Below are 18,706 nucleotides of genomic sequence, written 5' to 3'. Positions count from 1 at the left end.
CTCCTTTCCTCCCCCCGCTGGCTGGGCAAGCGGTAGCAGGGCAGAGCCATCCCCACGGCTTTCCCCGCCAGGGCAGAGGCAGGTACAGCCACTGGAGAAGCCCCCATGGCTGCCCTGTCCAGCCCCATCCCCCGCCTGGCCCCAGCCTCTGGCAGTTTAAAAAAAAAAAAAAAGAAGCCCCCTCACCGGCTCTAAACATTTCTGCTCCATTCTGTAACTTAAAAGATCACTTAAACTAAATAGATTTTAAGGGCATTTTTAAGTATTCTGAAAGATTGCTTTTAAAAAGTTACAAAATGTATCATTCTGTAACCTAAACAAGGTGAGGTAGAGTAATTTTTATTTTTATTTAAAAGCAAAAATATTGAGTAAAACCTTTCCAACATGACACTAATGACCTAAAGGTTTTCATAGACTATAGACCGATGTTGTCTTTGTAGTGGGATCATCTTAGCCAGGATGTGTCTCAGCACAGGTGATCTGCATAACTGGCATGTACAAATATCACTGGAGGTATTTTCCTACAGAGTCAGGTCCCTACTGCTCCCAGGCTTCAGGGGGACTGATCCTGAGAGAATAGCCTTGGGTATTGCATCCTGATTTGAGTGAATTCCCAGCACTTATTTCATACTGCCATACCCTGCATCTGCAAGTGGGGTAACTTGCATGGGTACCCTTGCTTGCAGACGTGCATCTTGGTAATCCCGTTGAAGGTTCAGGCCTTTCCTTGCCTGCAGTAGTGCGCTCCAGGAATTCCTCTGCAGGTGCTGAGCGAGGAACCAGACTTCCCTGCTGCTGTTATGCTGCGTCATGGGTGGCCAGGTCTACGGCCACCCTGGGATTGAGCTGCTAACCAGTGTCAGGAGTGAGTAGAGTCTAAGGACAAGTTGGGTCAGGAAGCCAGGGAGGTCAGTCTGAGGGTGGGGTCTAGGAAAACACAGGGAGGTCAGCAGAGTTGGAGAGAGAGAGCTGGATTGAGAAGCCAGGAGTTCAAGAAGAGAGTGGAATCGCAACACAAGCCAGAGGGAGCAGCAAAGCAGTGCAGAATCACGTTGAGCCCTGTTGCCTTTACATTTTTTTGTTCCCCCAGGGCCAGGGGTTTATATGGGGGTCAGCTGACCCTGGCTGGCCACTCCACAGGGTTCCCCACTCTGCAACTGCAGACACAGGCCCTGGGTTGGGGCCAGGCACCTGGGGCTGTTGTCAGTCAGGTTTGAGCACCTGCCCAGGGCTGCTGGAGAATGCAGGCAGCCCTGGGGTGCCTCCACTCGCACCATATGCAATCAGACATCTACTGTGAAAGGATGGCACAAACCATTACTAAAATTATTAATATATATTATCCATATTATTCTTACTACAGTTTTCAATATTCCTAACATGACAGGGGGCATGGGTGTTTGTTTGCTTGGGTTTTGTTCTTCCATTAAAAGTATCATCACAGTTGGCAAAGGAGAACATCTTTACAGCCTTCATGTATAAACTTAGTGGGAAAAGACTTCATTTTAGGTGTGTTTGTTTGGGTTTTTTTGTAGAATGGTTGGACAATTACACTCACTTAGCTTGCCACATACTGTGGTCAGAGGTAGAATAAAATGCTTCTCATAGTCTGTTATTTTTTGTCCTAATTTTTCACCAATCTGTTCCTAGTTTAGGGAATTTTCTGAGGAAATTACCATTTTAAAGTAATTGGTACAGCATTGGTTTACAGAACACAGATTTTGTTTTTTTTATTCAAGCCTTGTGTTCCAATTAGCTTGAATAGATTGTTTTAATTTTAGCATGTCTCTTTTAAGTACATGCAAGATTTCCAGTTTGTTTCCTCACTATGTCAGCAGTGTTCAGCACTTTTGATCATAGTCACAGAGCAATATGAAGGGACCCTGAGAGGTCATCTAGTCCATCCTCCCGACCTGAGGCAGGATCATCCCTATCCAAACCATCCTATACGAATATATTGTTTAGCCCCTTCGCAAAACTACAGTCAACACTGACACAACACAAGACATAACACTTTAGTCTGCCACCAGTAAAGCAGGGAGCTGTATAAACCCTTTTAGTACTTCCTTCAGACACTTAGTCCTTTAAGTATTCACATTTGGTTGATTTTAAACCTTTGGTGGAATTTTTTTTTTAATACACAAAAATTGTCTCATGCAAGTTTAATGCTTCTTACAGTTTTTGATAATTGGTTTATAACAGTGATTCACAATCGGGGTGCCACAGCACCTTGGGGTGCCTTGATCCTTTCAAAGTTGCTCTAGGGGGCAACACAATGCTAGCACTGTTATGCGTGCAGATATAGTTCACAAGATAAACCTAGATATTTGAAATTCCTACTCATAACACTATAAATTCCTATTCAGTGTTAAAAATATTTTAACCTGTATGGTCTTTCTTGAGTTCCTTGTAAAAGAGAAACTGCTGTATTATGTTTCTGTGGTAAAAAGAGTGAAAATTAAGGACTTGTATTTTCCAAGGGGTCCCTCAAGTCTAATGAGGGATGCATTGTGTCTATAAAAGTTGAAAACCATTGGCTTATTTATTCACATAGAAATTACTGTGAAGAATTTGTCCATCCCACATCTAATGGCTTAATTTGCTTTATGACATTTTAAAACCAAAAATCTAACTTTTTCTATTTTTTTTTCTAAAATTATAACTCTAGATATATGACTATTTTCTTCTAGTTATTGACCAACCTGGCAATGGTGTTCCAGCTAACAGCCAGTGGAACATTATATTATTACATGTAATTATTCTGACTACACGGACAAGTCTTTAAAATCATTCAAACTGGTTTTTGCCTTTAGATAAAATATATAGTATAAAAGACTTTTAGTTGGATTTGTGTTTCTGAATTACTAGAGTACTTCTGATAATCTTACCTTTGTGTTTTTTCATTTCCCCCCTACCTATTACACAAGTTAATGAGAAAGCATTTGCTTTAATTTTGAATTACTTGGCTTTTGGCAGTGTTAACTCCATCTTTTAATGTTTAGTACAGTTGTTACTGCACTTATGATTTTTATCTGTCTGTTGATTTGATTTACCATCATGCATAGCAAATGTTTGTAAAAGCCAAAGGCATCATAAAGATACCAGTGCACAAAAGCTGCTACTCACTCATATTGGGCATGGAAAGAAGCTCATTGTATATCCATACTGTGCTAACATTTTGGCATTTTGAAATGTTGCTTAGCTAATTTCCACATTTCATTCTTAGGTTTATTATTTCCGACAAGGTCACGAAGCATACGTTGTAATGGCCAAAAAGAACAAAATATACAGTATTAATCCCAAAAAACAGCCGTGGCATAAAATGGAACTCCGGGTATGGTATTTCTCACTTCTTCCCTCTTGGATGCTCTCATTTAAATAAGTAATATAGAAGAAAATTTATAAAGGTGGTATTTTGCAAAACTTGTCCATACTTTTGGTGAAAAAGCTACTTGTTGTATGTGTATTTAACTCTGGCTTTGATAGTTTAACTAAGAAAAAATATATAATATTTAAATCTTCTGCATCAATCAAGTAAATGTTTAAATGTCAGGATTGTGATGCCTTAAGAATGGGACAAAATATCATAAGCCTGTTTAAAGCCATATATTTCTTTCGATCTGTTTTGATTTTCTTACCAATCAATATGATTTATTTTCACCCTTGCTAGAAAATGCATCACCAACTAACAGGCCACATTTGGAAATCATAACTTCTTATTTCAGGGAATACATTTGAAAATATGTCTGATCAATTTAGCAGAAATTGCAGATGAAATCTGTTGTACTACAAAAATGTATCAACTTTTTTCCATTTCTTAATTCTAGTTGAAGTCCTCTAAAAATCAGTCATCTTAAGTAACCATGTTTTATTTCTTCAGGAGCAAGAACTGATGAAAATAGTTGGAATTAAGTATGAAGTGGGTTTGCCTACTCTCTGCTGCCTTAAACTTGCTTTTCTTGATCCAGATACTGGAAAACTGACTGGAGGATCATTCACAATGAAGTAAGGGAAGCATTATTTCCGTTCAAATAGAGAAACTATTTTTAAGGTGTAATTTCTTAAATATCTGCTAAAGAACAGATATATTCTTTAAAGCAACGTATCTAAAATACTAAATGTTTGCATTCAAATGCATTCTGACATTAAATGGTTTTCCATACTGACTTGCTGGTAAACACTTCTCTACTATTTTGGTTTTAACTAGGTATCATGATATGCCAGATGTTATAGATTTCCTTGTCTTGCGGCAACAGTTTGATGATGCAAAACATAGACGATGGAATATAGGTAGGTGATTGTAAAGTTGTTTAATAATATTATCTGATTCCATGGTGCCTAATTTCATTAGGAAATGTAGTACCATAGATGAATATTTGATATTATACTGAAATTTAAAAATGTCCGTCTAATCCCTTTCTGGCAGCTCCAAGCAATCCCAGCTCTGTGCAGAGGACTGCTTTCTCTCCCAACTCCGCAGCCTCTATTCATCAAATTACATGCTCTAAATTGTCCGTTGCCACCTCTTTCAGAGGAGGCTGTGTTGAGCAGGGTGGTTGGTTGGAGAAAGAAGCAGCCCTTCTGTACAGATCAAGCAGAGACGGGCAGCTTGAGGAGATGGGCCTCCCACAGAGCTGGCCAAGTCACAAGGATGCCTTACTATTAGTATTGCCTACCCCTGTTCTAGAGTAGAAGAACTCTTATCGCCTTGAGGCTGCATCTGGCCTGCAGGCTATATTTTGCCCACCCCTGTTCTAAAGCTTCCAGAGGCCAGAAGGAGGGCAAGGGCAATGAGGGTCACTCCTGTTTGCTAGCTCCATGAATTTTGAACTTCCTGTTCATGCTGCCCAGCACTGAGCGCTCTTAGATGCTCCGTATAACTATTCAGTAAACATTCTTCCTAATAAATGCCCATTCCTGCTTTAAAAACGTCAGTCTGAACACACTTTAGATTTCCTCATCGAAACAGGCATCTCCAAAGAATGAGTGTACTATGAAAACTAGGACGAAATGGAATAAAAATTCCTAGAAGAACTGGACTATGACAGTAGCTATTTGTATTGATGGAACTGTTTTGTATTCTTGTCTAGGTGATCGTTTCAGATCCATAATTGATGATGCTTGGTGGTTTGGAACAATTGAAAGCCAGGAACCTCTTCAGCCTGATTACCCTGATAGTTTGTTTCAGTGTTATAACGTCTGGTTAGCATATTTTTCTTACTTCAGCTTTTAATACATTTTCTATTTAAAATTGAGATCTTGTATGCCAATCCTGATTAAAAGTGATTTTAGTTATTTAGATCTATTCACATGTGTATTTCTTAACATTATAATATTGTTTTATAAAATAAACCAATTAGCTGTAGTTGTAACTATATAATTTAACATTTATAAAGTGTTTATAGGTGCGTTAGAAATATTAAAACTAATTTGAACTGGGTTATTTTTTTCTTTAAGCTGGGACAATGGTGACACTGAGAAGATGAGTCCTTGGGATATGGAGCTTATACCGAATAATGGTATGTGCATCTGTAGATTTCTTAATTTACTTCAAAGTACAGAGAGAGGGAACATGCCTTTTTGGAAATGCTTTTTGATCAATTTGCTCAAGTTCTGCAGAGAGCTAAGAATAAACAAGTATTGCAAAACAGTCTCAGTAAAAATTCATGGTTAAATTCAAATGAGTTATTAAACTACAAATACATTTTTTTAAATAAATAGACTTGAGACTAGATTAACAGGAAATACAGTCTTATTCAGTCTGTCTAACAGATGAAAATCTTGAAGGAATTCTCAGCAGCTCTTGTCCTTTCACTTTTTCCAAAGGTTGCTGAGGATGAACATGTTTTCTCATGGGTTCTCTGGAAATTGAGTTCCTTGAGACTTACTGCTGTCGTTGCCAATGCACTTCCTCATTTTATAGGCACAAATATTTAGGGTCAGTTGGCAATGGTTGGGCTTGCTCCATTATTCTTAAGAATTTTGAGAAAGCCTACCAGCAGTATTTCTTTTGTCCATATTTGTGCGCGCTTTCTTTTTTAATTTGATAAAAAATGAGATTGGTGTATATATCTGAGTTAGCCTTCCTGAAACTTTTTTCTTTTCTACCTACACTTAATAGGTATGATGCTATTGTATGTATTATATTAAAATAAATTGCTATTTTAATATTTTCATCTAATCGTTCAGTTTTAAAACTTGAAATACTTTCTGCAGGCCCTCGATACTTCTTAAAATAATTAAAAATATGGTAACACAAAAATTAAAATTGGCAGAATATCTAATGATCAAAACGAAAAGAACCACCAAATAAGTGTCGGACCTAAATGCACCAAGAACACTTTATTGTATCCCTGATACTCATCCTTTTTGTACCTTCCCTCCCTGTAACTTTCGTTAGAGAGACTTTTCAGCATATCATGAAAAGCAACAGATTCTAGCTATGTTGAGGGAATTTATTCTAAAACTGAGAAGCCCTTCAAGAGGATGTTTAGTGGCTGCTCATCTCTTTCACTTTCACTTTGTGTAACTGCAACAATACAGAAGAATGCAGAAGACAGTCTTAAAAACAGGAGTTTCAGGAGACATCTGTAGAGCAAAACTAACACCTTCAGTTCTTTCTGGAAGTTTGTAACTATGGAACTACCTTTGTTTCTTTGCAAAAACAAGTTCTCCAACAAACTGCTTGGAAATGTATAAAGCTGCACTGTGTGATTTTAAATTAACAGACAAAAATATACAGAAAAGAATGTACCCTATTTAACAAATCCAAGAGAACTTCTGAATTTTGCACGTATAGAATCGTATTGGAGGAGGTCTTAAATTCTTGCTCCCCTCTACTGCAGCAAGGGAGCAAGCAATGGGGAGGCAAGCATCCTGACTCATGGTCCTCTGCCTCCCTCCCCTTCCCATGCCACTTGCCTCTCCCATATCACTTGCTTGCTGATAGCTGCCACCCTGCTGCCTGTCCCCCCTGCCACTTGTTCCTCCCCCTCCAATTCCTACTACCCCATATGTTCCCTAGTGCCTGTATCACCTGCTGCTGCTTGCCCTGTGTGGTGACTCTAGCCCTGGCCAGGCAGCAGCCCTGATCCCAGTCCGGGTCAGGGCTAGAGCTGCAGCAGCTCTCCTGCTGTTGTGTGGTCTCTATCCTCTGCCCCCCTCCCCCATGTACCACAAACTCTCCCCCCAGCTCTAGGAAAAAAAGATAAAGTTTTGTTTCCCCCATGTTGAGCGTGGGGATCGCACCTCATTTTGGATTTGAATAAATATGGAAAATAGCATCAGAACTGCAATGAATGTTTTGTTTGCTTTAGAATAAACTAAGAACTAATTATTTCAGTTTGTTTATTGGAACAGTGTTATCCTATGCATTCGGTATTATTATTTACTTTTGGATTAATAGCTGTATGTAATATTTACCATATAAGAAGTTAAGTGTTTTCAATAGTCTGTTTTGTGGGGGGCATTTATTGTTCTGTTTTAGCTGTGTTTCCTGAAGAACTGGGTACTAGCGTTCCTTTAACTGAAGGTGAACGCAGAGCATTAATCTACAAACCTCTGGATGGAGAATGGGGTTCCAGGACCAGAGATGAAGAATGTGAGAGAATTATTTCAGGGATAAACCAGCTCATGACTCTAGGTAAGCATTTGTTACTTAATTTATAGAAGTGATATATAGTAGGGGATATAATGCTGTGCACTTTTTTAGGACACAATGCACAAAATCATGAAATGTCATTGATCAAATGCAGTAGTCATACACTAGCTTTTTATTACTTGATAAAGAAGAAAATGGTTTGTTTTAAAGCATGATATATGTGCATAGTAAATGCCATTAATATAGTCTGGCCCATATCTTCAAATCTGAAGTGATATTTTTACTTTTTAAAGTTTTTTAATGTGTAACTTGAGTCTTGAAAGAGACTTAATTTTTAGAAAGTATTAAACACCGAGTTCCTTTTTATAATATCTCCAGTATCTTTTGTAAAGGTTGAGAATACAAGCCTCTATATGAAAAACTAAACTAAAAAAAGTTAAACTGTACTACAAACAAATATAAAAAGGTATGTTTGGTTTTCCTGCAGAATGTTGTAGTGGATACATTTTACATAGGTTTTCTTCCCTGACTAAGCTGCTATGTGCTGCAGTCCCAGGAAAAAAAGATATCTCCAAGAGGGAGAGAAATCTCTCTCAAAGAAAAATGCTGAGACTATGCAGGCTGAGTAATTCATTGATTGATTAAATTCGTGGTGAACCATTTGATAATCAGTTACAGAAAAAATTGCTGTTGTGTTGGCAGCTTCTGAAAATGCGTTATTATAAGTTGTTGTAATATAATTGTTAATTCTTTTATTACTAATCAAAGACCGAGACATATCATGTATCAGTGCAGAAAAAGCAAGGAAATACCAAATTTTGATATACCTTTATACAGCATGTTTCCTTTGGTGACACATTGCATCTTTATAAGAAGCTTCTTTCTGCTTCCAATAAATAAGAAAATGCACTACACAAATATTAATTATAACCTCAAGGACATTAGCAAGCATATGTTTAGCACTGATGCATGTAGTGTGCTGTGTGTTTCTAGTGGAAATAGGTTTTTAATTAAGGTTTTCACTCCTGTATATCTGTAACAAGTGCTATAAATGACCTCACTAAACCTGTCTATAATAATGCCCCATTTAATAATACTAAGGACTGGCCAGTTTGAGGTACAGCCACACTTCTTTTGTTGTGATGGTTTACAAGCTGCTGAATTTTCAGGAAGTTGCCAAACTAAGTATGAGCTACTTAGCCAGTTGCTGCAGCTTTCACTCCACTCAGCTGGAACACTCCCAGCTGGTTGGAGAAGCAGTGCCTTTTAAAATAAATGCTACAGAAAATAGGTGGAGCACTTCAGGCAGTCTTATGTGGTTGTTTGCTGTGGCCCTTAATACTTTCCAAGCCCTCATGTTTGCAGGGAGCTAAGGAAATAACTCTATGAAGAATCCAGGTTCTGCTTTATCCTACTGTCTTAAAAGCTGAGGTTCCTTACAACCTAATTATTGTAACAATCTAAAGAATTGCTTTTCACAAACCATGAGGCCGAAGGAGTTGTAATATTAAGATGTCACTACTTTAGGAAAGCATAGTTTCATTCAAATGTACCAGTTAATATTCTAGAATTACATATTTTGAATTATATAAATTACGTATTTGTATTTATAGCCAGAAATAATTTTGGTTTTGAATACGTAAGGCTGAGTGTCATGTTTCATACACAACAGGATCACTGATTAATTACTGTAGTAATTATGCTAATGGCATATGCTACATCATGCACTCTTGTATATGAATTGCCACTAAGCTTTTTAATATATAATATAGGTGTCCATTTTTATATTTGTTCTGTGCTTTGTATAAAGCTTTAAAGAGTATTGTGTATGTGGGGAAAATGTAAAAGTTATAAGGGATTACTAAAGGGCTACTTCTGCATAATATGAATTTGATTTTTCATTTCTGTTTAGATATTGCTTCTCCATTTGTGGCACCTGTGGACCTCCAAGCTTACCCCATGTATTGCACTGTTGTGGCATATCCCACAGATCTCAGTACAATTAAACAAAGACTGGAAAGCAGATTTTACAGGTTAGAACAACATTTCATTTGTTTTTATTAAGTACTGCCAAATCAGTTTGACCTTTAATAGGCTATCTGACCAAGAGTTTGAAATAGTGGGGTAGTTTCCAGTGATTTACTCATCTATGCTTGGTCTTGTTCAGATGTTAAATTCAGAATTTATATTATTCAGCTCTGTGATCCCAAAGTTGGCTTCATGGGGTTGTGGACTAAATTTCAGAATCAAGGTTTGGGTCTGTATAGGGATTATGTTCTTAAAGGTCACAAACAAGTGGCTCATTTTTACTAGTAAGAATTTCAGAGAAATTGTTGCTGGTAGAAAAATAGCCCAGGAGCAGGAGTGTACATGTATTACAGGCCCCTGGCTGGATACCTATCCAGCTAAAGGGCATGAGAGAGGACTGCTCCCTGGGCCACCCCCACCATTAAGGAAGCCTAGTACTTGATAGCCTACCCTTTCCCCTGCTTGGGAAGGGGGTAAACTGTCAAGAGGCAGCCCCTTGGCTTTTAAATCACCTGTGTGCTGCCCAGGTGGGCAGCCCATGCACAGAGACCTACTTAATTTGCAGTCTTGCAGATTTTGCGGAAACCATGAAATCCAGGATTGTCCACGAAATCTGTGAAATCAACCAATTAAAAAAAAAAAAAATGAAATGCTGGTGCCTCAGTGGGAACCAGCAGTCCTCACTGTTGGGAGGGGAAGGAACTGGCTGAGGGGTGCAGCATGAAGGGCAACAGGCAAGATGGTGGCTGCCCCGTGGTCTTCCGTGGCCCCCCGCCCCCGGCCTTCCCTCCAATCAGCGCTAGGGGTCGGGCTGCCATGAAATACCTGCAAAATCAGCTCTGCCCTCCATGAGCAGGCTGCAAAAAAACCTTTGTCTCTGTGATTTAAATAGTTCCCTACCCATGCAGCATTTAAAGCATGTATGGCTGGGAACTGGGGTGGAGAGAGCTTTCCCAGCCCAGGATTCCAGCACTGAGGGTTCTGAAAGTGTTGTGTGGCACTCTCAAAGCCTGCGGACCTGGAAACCACAGGAGGGAGAGCTCTCTCTACCACAGTTCCTGGGCCTGGGAGCTTTAAATGCTGCCTGCAGAAGGGGCAAACCATCTGCTTGCTCTTCAGGACCCTAGTCTGGGGAGCAGGTAGAGGGCTTTTACCTGGTGCTTCAGTTCTGCCCCAGACTGGTCCAGGAGGCAAGAGGAGCAGTGGGGCAAAGCCCCCAGCCCTTTCCGTAAACCAGTTAGTCCCTACTCTAGGGAAGATGCTGCTTCGCACCCTTCCCAAACCAGGTAGGAAGGGGAGCATACAAGCATCCATTCTTGCGAGAGTTTCTCTTGCAAGAGAAATTTTCCAGGTTGGCACCTGGAAGATCTTTCTCCTGGAGGGGGCAAGTTTCCCCATGAAGAAACTGAATGAGTTCTGTATGCTTGTTATTTCTACTGGGAGAACAGCAATTCTTCCAGTGGCTTGAACTTGGCTAAAATTTACCTGGAAAACTGAAAAGACTGTCTAGTGTTTTTTCAGAAGATATATATTCTACATATTTTTTCAGTTTATCCTTTCCTTTATTGTTGCACTATTTTCATTTACTTATTTAGCAGTTTGATGTTAAAAAGACATTTAGATTTCTATAAAAAATGCTGAGTTAAGACACCATTTCATGATATTGATACTTTTTTTGTACTCTGTTTTAACTTGTTGGCACAGTTTTCATAAATGACAACTGTAGCCACTATATTTTCTTTAACATTCTAGCATTTAATTATCTAAGATGAAATAGTGTTGTATTAAAGCATTTTGTGGCAGATTTTGTTTTCCTTGATTTATAGAAGATAACTGCTTTGGGAATTCATTTCCCTTAATGCACACTTTCAGATGTTTCTGAGTGAAAATGTGCTTACAGCATGTTGTCTTTTTGTTTGGGCCAAATCTGAAAATTAGCATGTAATGTTTCTTGCATACTAATCTCTGAATGTGGCACTATTCAAATATGACATTTTTTTTCTTTCTGGCAAAAAAAGTCAGACGCTTTCAGGCAACATAAGTGTTCAGTGTTTATGCATCTTTCTTTCTCTCCGTTTGCTTGTTGTCTATTTTTAGTGGAAACATTTGAAATGCTATTTTAATTTTGGAATATACTTTAAAAAAATTAATATTTTTATTAAAGTTCAGATTCTGCTTGGGACATGTTAGCAGTCTTTGAAAATGAGATTTTAAATTTAAATATAACATATTTATGTTTATGTTAAAAAGTATCCTGCTTCCTTTCTATTTCTAGTGCTATGGTCAAACAAGCACATGGAAGTGGCACTTCTAATATGCATTTCTTAACTTTAGGGAAAAAATCCAAAAGGTGTAGGGTATGCTTGGATTTCTTTTTTTCATTGCACTTTGTAAGAGGAAAATAAATGAAAGTTCATGGCTACCTTCAGTTTCCTATACCTTATGGCCCACGGGCTGGATCCAGCCTGTAGATGCATCAGCTCTAGCTCACTGAGCACAGGGGCTTCAGGAGTGGGTCTCTGCTTGTGCCATGCCACAGCTGGGCAGCGGGGAGAAGCACCAGAAGCCAGGTTCTAGTGCTGGCCCAACTTGGACCCAGTTTGGTCATTCTGACCTGCTGCCGAAAAATGTTGTTGACCCCGGTCCTGTCCTGTTTTTTAATGATTTTTGTTTAAAATGTAAGGGATCATTTTTAACAGTTGGACAATTTTATTTTTTTTTACATTTTAATACTTTAAACATTTTTTTACGTGTTTTGTACTTTTAATTTATCTCCTTTTTCTTTGAACGTGAGTTTGCTGTTGATCTATAATTTGTGGGGCAGAACTGTACAGTGGGGTGAAAGAGAGATTTCTAGCAGTTGCGCTAAGATTCTCTCAATGGAAAAAACAAAAAAAAATTCTTTAGTTTCTCCTTATTAGTAAGATTTATTGTGGGGAAAGGTGTCAGGATCAGTAAAAACTATTGGCAGCCAGATGAACTGTTCAAGGAGCACGAGAAATAATTTATTTTTGAGTCACGCCATGATTGACAGCAACAAGGCTCTCAAAACTTTTCATCCCTATTTCTTATCAAGACACAGGTAAGCAGGAAGCCAGAGAAAGCTGCCTGCTGCTGACAAGGTAGGGAGCTATCAAAGAGCGTAAAACATTTACATAAAACCAAAAAAAGTTTTGTTGTTCTTTTTGAGACTGCTTGGAAAGAAAAGTGAGGATTATTTTTAATGTAATCTTTATTTTATAAATGTAACTGTTCAATGTCATCTATTCTATTTTCCTCAAAGGCGGGTTTCTTCACTTATGTGGGAAGTCCGGTACATAGAGCATAATACACGAACATTCAATGAACCTGGAAGTCCTATTGTTAAATCTGCCAAATTCGTCACGGATCTTCTGCTACACTTCATAAAGTGAGTAGATTACCAGATGTAATGTCTTCAGTCTGTCTTCTAGTAGATTCAAATATAGTAGATCATTTTACCTGTTGATGAGAGCCTGCCATTTGCTTTAGCAAAGGATAGAAGTACACAACATCCAGAGAGGGGAACCTCGAGGCATTTTTAAAGAAAAGTAAATTACTTATAAAATGGAGTATAATAAACAGTATCAGTTTGAAAAACAAAATATTCAGTATATTACTTTTCATAGTTCAAAATCTAGAAACTTCATAATGGAAGGTTAATGTAATGAATTTTGTGGTTTAGAAATGATAGTCTTGTTATAGTCTGAAACATAATTTCTGGGAGTTTTAAGGAAAGGAGAATGCATTTCTTGCCACAGTGACTTTGATTTTATAGTTGTCACTTACTGCATGAGCTTTCTGTCCAATGATAGATATAAATTTGGGTGGAATGTACATGAAGCATAGGACAGCAGCATATGTTTAAATAAAGTTGTTTAGTGTCAGGATTTCATACCATGTTAATGACAAAATAATTATGGGAATTTTCATTTAAAAATTTTTCCAGTTATCATAAGTTGATTAAAAAGTGGTCTCCTTTGTGTGCCATAAATTGTTGAGGCTTTAAAAAGTTTTCATCTTCATTATTAACAAAATTGTACATTACATTTCTTGAAAAACTTTTTTATGGGGAACATTTTCTATTCCCCTCCTCCCCAATCTTTTCTATCTTAGGTTTAAAAAAAATGGGAAGGGGAACATTTTAAAAGGGTATTTTTTTCCTTTATAAAACTATGGAAAACTTTTGTTTTGGTCAAGACATGTATCTTTCACAAAGATGTTAGTTATCTTTAGGCCTTTGGCATACATTACGTTCATAGTGTGATTAATGCATTAATCATACAATAATGTGGAACAACTTTATGGCTGGTGTGTATTGTGCTTAATGTTGAACTTGTGCCCCATAAGTATCCAGGAATAGCCCATGTGTAGCTCAGCTTCATTAGCATCATTTGAACTTGTCAGTTTTTGGGGAACTGGTACGTTCAAAGTGCAGTTGTGCCACTAGGCTGCGGTAAGCCTAGTGGCACCAGAGAGCTTGAGATTTGGGGAACCTCTGAATTCAGGCTCACACTACCCTGGGGCATTAACAAAGCAGGTGTGCACAGTGGCTCTCTCCTGTGTCAGAATCATGATTCCTGGAGACCTTAACAAAGAGTGCATGCAGGAACTGATTCACCTGCATCTGGCTACACAGTTTGCCTTTCAAGCTGCCTGGAGGTGGGGAGCATGGCATCAGGGACCAGATATCTGTTAGGCTCCCAGCACTGGCAGTTGCTTGCCATCTGCTGGCTGCCTTAGTTACTGCTTTTCCCATAAAACTACTTGTAAAATGCAACTTCTCAACCTATCTTTTCTGTGGGAAAATCAAAGAAACACTGGTTTTCACTTTCAGTTTTGTTCAGATAACCCACTTTGTGTTTAAAACAAGTTAAACTTGTGATACATGTGGTGGAAATAATGTTACAGTAAGCATATACACTGTGTTCATTTCTTTATGGATTGTAGTCAGTTTGTTTGAATACAGTTATCCAAATCAGTGATCACCAACCTTTTTAGATTTGGGGCAGAGATGGGAAGATGGGCACTTGGATCCAACTGCTGCCACTGCTTTTCCCCATGGCAACATGGTGAGAGCAGCCACCACTACTGCTTTTCCCTGCTGTGGCATGGGAAAACAACTGCTGCCAATGCCCCCTGATGCTGAATGCCTCCAGATGTAGCCTGCAAGCCACAGGTTGCCACGCCCTGATCTAGACATTTGGATAAAACTCTCATTGGACTCTTCGTCCCCTGTTAATTCTGCCCTCTCTGCTGGTCTTCCATGAAAGATGCTTTTTAAAGATAGCAGATTTCAGTCCTTTTGACTTTTTATGCTGGGTATAATTTTCCCAAATTTCATGTGATCAGCTTAGCATGCTAAATGCATAATATGCGTATGCTGGAACCAGGACCCTCACAATAAAAAAGTCTTTATACAAAATGCATCCTTCTAGTATCCTTTATTAGAGGCTGGGAATAAGTGTCTGTCAGCATTTTATTTAGACCTTTTACTGATAATGCTGGAAGCCATGTAGCTTAGTCAGTAGGGTGACTGACTTGCTTAGGAACTGAAGGACCTGGGTTTGATTCAAGGTGAGGGGGGTGGGTTTCTACTCAGTTTTTCATTTTTAGTACTAAAATAATTTTAGTATGGTCGTGAGGCCCAACCAGCCTCTTATTCAGTGGGTACCAGGAGCTACCCGAGTATAAAGCAGCCGGAGCATGATGCTGATCACATTACCTCTTCCTTGTGCTGAGGGTAAAGAAAAACTGGAGCCCTCCCAATGGTCTGTAAATGGGATACCTTTATGGTAATATTATATTGCGAGTCAGTTGTTAATACATAACATTTAACAAGAAATCACAAAAGCAAGAAATGGTTTTGTCATCCATTCTCCACACCTGTTACAGTCTCCTTTCATGGATGCAGAGAATAGCAGTGAGGAAAAAAGCTCCTCATCTTAAACTTGCATAGAAGGAAACCTCATTAAATATATTGTCCATCATTAAACTACTGGCAAAAGCAGCATGTGCACAGTAGTGGAAAACAACTATGAAGTTGATGAAATGCACTTGAGCATGACTCTTAAACACATGGTCCATGTTGAGCACATTTGGGGTGGGGCTAAAAAAACAACAACAAAGGGTTGGTGTTCCATCCCTAGAGAACTGCGGGTAGGCCTGGAGGTACTGCAATAGCAGGCCAGCCCTAGGTGGGTCAGAGCTAGCCCTGACACCCTCCCGTTTGTTCCAAAAATGCTTGATCATAGCCCAAAAGACTAAAATGCTGATGGGAGCCTACTACAAAGATAGATTAATAGAACTCATCTGAATAAGACATATAGTAATGCCTGTTACGCACAGTCCCCCTCAGCACTGACACTTCAGGTCATAGTGAGCCACTACATTGAATACATCTTGACTTCCTCTTCACTCCCACATCTGAGCTGCAACTTTTTTCCCATTTCCAACGATTCCTTTTTTCTTCACCAGCCTCAGATGTCTGGCAGACATCACCAAGTATGGCTGCAGAGAGTGCACACAGACTCCCTTTGTCACCCTTCTCTCATGTTGTACATGATTAGTGTGACCCCATACTTCATGAGGTGAAGGTGGGGACTTATGACAAGAACATCCTGTTCCAGTCATGAGTGGGAGGCTAATTAGCATGTAGTTCCTTTGTGGGGCTTTCTAGAGTGCACGCATATACTGAGTAGTGAGCTATGGGGTCACCATGGCTTGAAATACTTGTTGACTTTCCTGGGGTCCAGCCCAGTGAACTGTATGGTAAATCATGAGCCTTTGGCTTTGGACTAATATCATACATATGTAAATAGGTATAAAAATGCGCCTTAAAAGTGTGTTTATGGCATACCTGTGCTAATACTTGCAGTGGTTTCAAAATAGGTAAAATGCATAAATTCTGAAATCTAAGTCTATGGGGGAGAGAGGTGTGACCCTCAACAGGTCACCAAAACTCATAAGTGGCCCACCAGCCCGAATAATTGCCCACCCCTGCTTTAGAACTAAAGTGTATGGCATTTAGGCCAACATAAAATGTATGGCACAAATTCAGTTTTAAGAATGGGTATAGGTCTGAGAATGATTTGCCTGTGTTGCTTTTTTAAAATCTGTTTTCTTTGGTCAAAATAGATGCAAGTAGCACTGGTCTGACCTAGAAATGTTTCGTTTAATTATATCAGTTAAGAAAAACCTGTGCAACAGACTGGGTGGATGCTTATTTTAATAGCAGCCTCTATCATTTTAGCCTGAGTCTATCAAAATATACATTTAATTAAATCATCGTAACTTGTGTGTGTGCATAGACAAGACTTATACTTTTATGTATAACATAAACTCACATTAACATGATATTTCTTGTCCTACAGAGACCAGACTTGTTATGCTATAATTCCTTTATATAATACAATGAAGAAGAAAGTATTGTCTGACTCTGATGAGGTAAGCCAACTGAATGCTACGTATATGTAAAAGTAATCTCAATGGTCTGGTGCTGTGCTTGCACTCATTTATGCAAGAAGAAGGAATTGAGTTTTAATCTCTTCCCACTTCTGTACTGCAAAGGCAGCATGTTTAGCCCATTGCAAGAGGGTAAGGGAATGTTTTACATCAATTAGCAGTATTCCTTTTAGCCAGTTGAGGAACACTGCTTGTAATTCCCCCTTGTATGGAGAGCTTTAGTGCTACTTAAATTTAAGTGGAACATGGACATTGTGCTAACCATTTGCAGAGCGGTGAATTTCACTCTATTTACAAACTCTTAAGTCCAAGCCTGCTAAAAAAAATATATCGATCTGTATATATGGCTATCATATTTTAGGAATTTGAGAGTTGGGGAAGAAAAGGTCACAAAAACAGGAAGATTCTTGGGACTATCATTCAGAGCACTGCAAAGAACTGAAAATATGAATGGTAGTTTATTAAGTAACTTTTTCAAAAGTGTTTTGTTAGATTTGTTATGCGACTCATATTTTCTTGCTCAAAGGAAGAAGAGAAAGATACAAATGTTCCAGGAACTTCCACTAGGAAAAGAAAGGTAATACTTGGTTGCACTTGCATCCATGATTTATAGTGTAACAGCTTTCAAAAATTATCCAAAACAGCTTAGAAATAGAAACCGTTTTAGGCTGGTATAATCCTGTCTTTGAAGATTGTGTGTTTTTGCTTGGAAATCAGTTTTTAACAGTAGGTATTTTTTTCTTTCATCTGTTATGCAATAGCATTTTTACCTGTTCCATTGTGTGTGGGATGGGGGTGAGTTAGGATTCACAATTCACTGTGCTTGCATGTAATAATTGTATTCTTTGATTTGTATTTTAAAAAATCGACTTGTGTAAACAAATCAGTATGGTCATTTCAGGATCATCAGCCCAAACGGAGGCTGCGCAATAGAGCTCAGTCATATGACGTTCAGGCATGGAAGAGACAATGCCAGGAGTTGCTGAATCTCATTTTTCAGTGCGAGGACTCTGAACCTTTTCGCCAACCAGTGGATCTCCTTGAATATCCAGTGAGTATTTTAATAATGGAAAAAAGCTGGTCAGTGTTTGTATATTTTGACTGATTTGGAGGAGAGGGGGCTTCTTTGGAGTTTCATATTTTTTCAACAATATTCATCGAGATTGTCTAAATAATTTGTCTAATAATAGTTCAGAACCTGTGCTCTTTTGAACTGAATGATATAAACTGATGCACAGTAACAGAAGATCAGTACTTGATTTTGCTTGTAGTTATATCTAGATTAGACTAAAACCAAAAATTAATTAGTATTTTTCCACATGATTACTCTGATTACAGGCCTGTTTGGTTATGAGAGTTAAGGTAGCTGTATACTTTCCATTGAGACCCTATTTCTAGTTCTTTATAAGTTAGATGACCTTGCTTTTAGGAGTGAGAATTTTCCAGATCAGGTTTCTTTTAGTATTGCATGTGCTTTTTCCTGTCTTCATGAAATGCCATCCAAATTTGTCCAAGTTTATATGTTCTGAAACCACGGCTTGCATACGTTCGGTAGAAATTTTAGAGCCTGGCAGCAGTATTCTATGAAGATACCAT

At 38.5% G+C, this 18,706-nt stretch overlaps 1 protein-coding gene across 2 annotated transcripts in view; it reads left to right on the top strand.

Moving 5' to 3' along the window:
* PHIP (pleckstrin homology domain interacting protein) overlaps positions 1–18,706 on the top strand; it is a 155,124-nt gene that overhangs the window by 117,545 nt on the left and 18,873 nt on the right. For both annotated transcript variants that reach the window (XM_025215870.1, XM_025215869.1), the window contains 11 exons: positions 3,227–3,334; positions 3,881–4,005; positions 4,208–4,290; positions 5,091–5,202; positions 5,458–5,519; positions 7,487–7,642; positions 9,513–9,633; positions 12,912–13,037; positions 17,020–17,092; positions 17,637–17,687; positions 18,012–18,161. In XM_025215870.1, the coding sequence (XP_025071655.1) occupies positions 3,227–3,334; positions 3,881–4,005; positions 4,208–4,290; positions 5,091–5,202; positions 5,458–5,519; positions 7,487–7,642; positions 9,513–9,633; positions 12,912–13,037; positions 17,020–17,092; positions 17,637–17,687; positions 18,012–18,161 (1,167 nt within the window). The remainder of the gene's footprint in view (positions 1–3,226; positions 3,335–3,880; positions 4,006–4,207; positions 4,291–5,090; positions 5,203–5,457; positions 5,520–7,486; positions 7,643–9,512; positions 9,634–12,911; positions 13,038–17,019; positions 17,093–17,636; positions 17,688–18,011; positions 18,162–18,706) is intronic.

Source organism: Alligator sinensis, unplaced genomic scaffold, assembly GCF_000455745.1.
Source record: "Alligator sinensis unplaced genomic scaffold, ASM45574v1 scaffold684_1, whole genome shotgun sequence".
NCBI classification, from domain to species: Eukaryota; Metazoa; Chordata; order Crocodylia; family Alligatoridae; genus Alligator; species Alligator sinensis.
The sequence above is the reverse complement of the archived record's forward strand: the minus strand, read 5'-3'. Positions and strand labels throughout refer to the sequence as shown.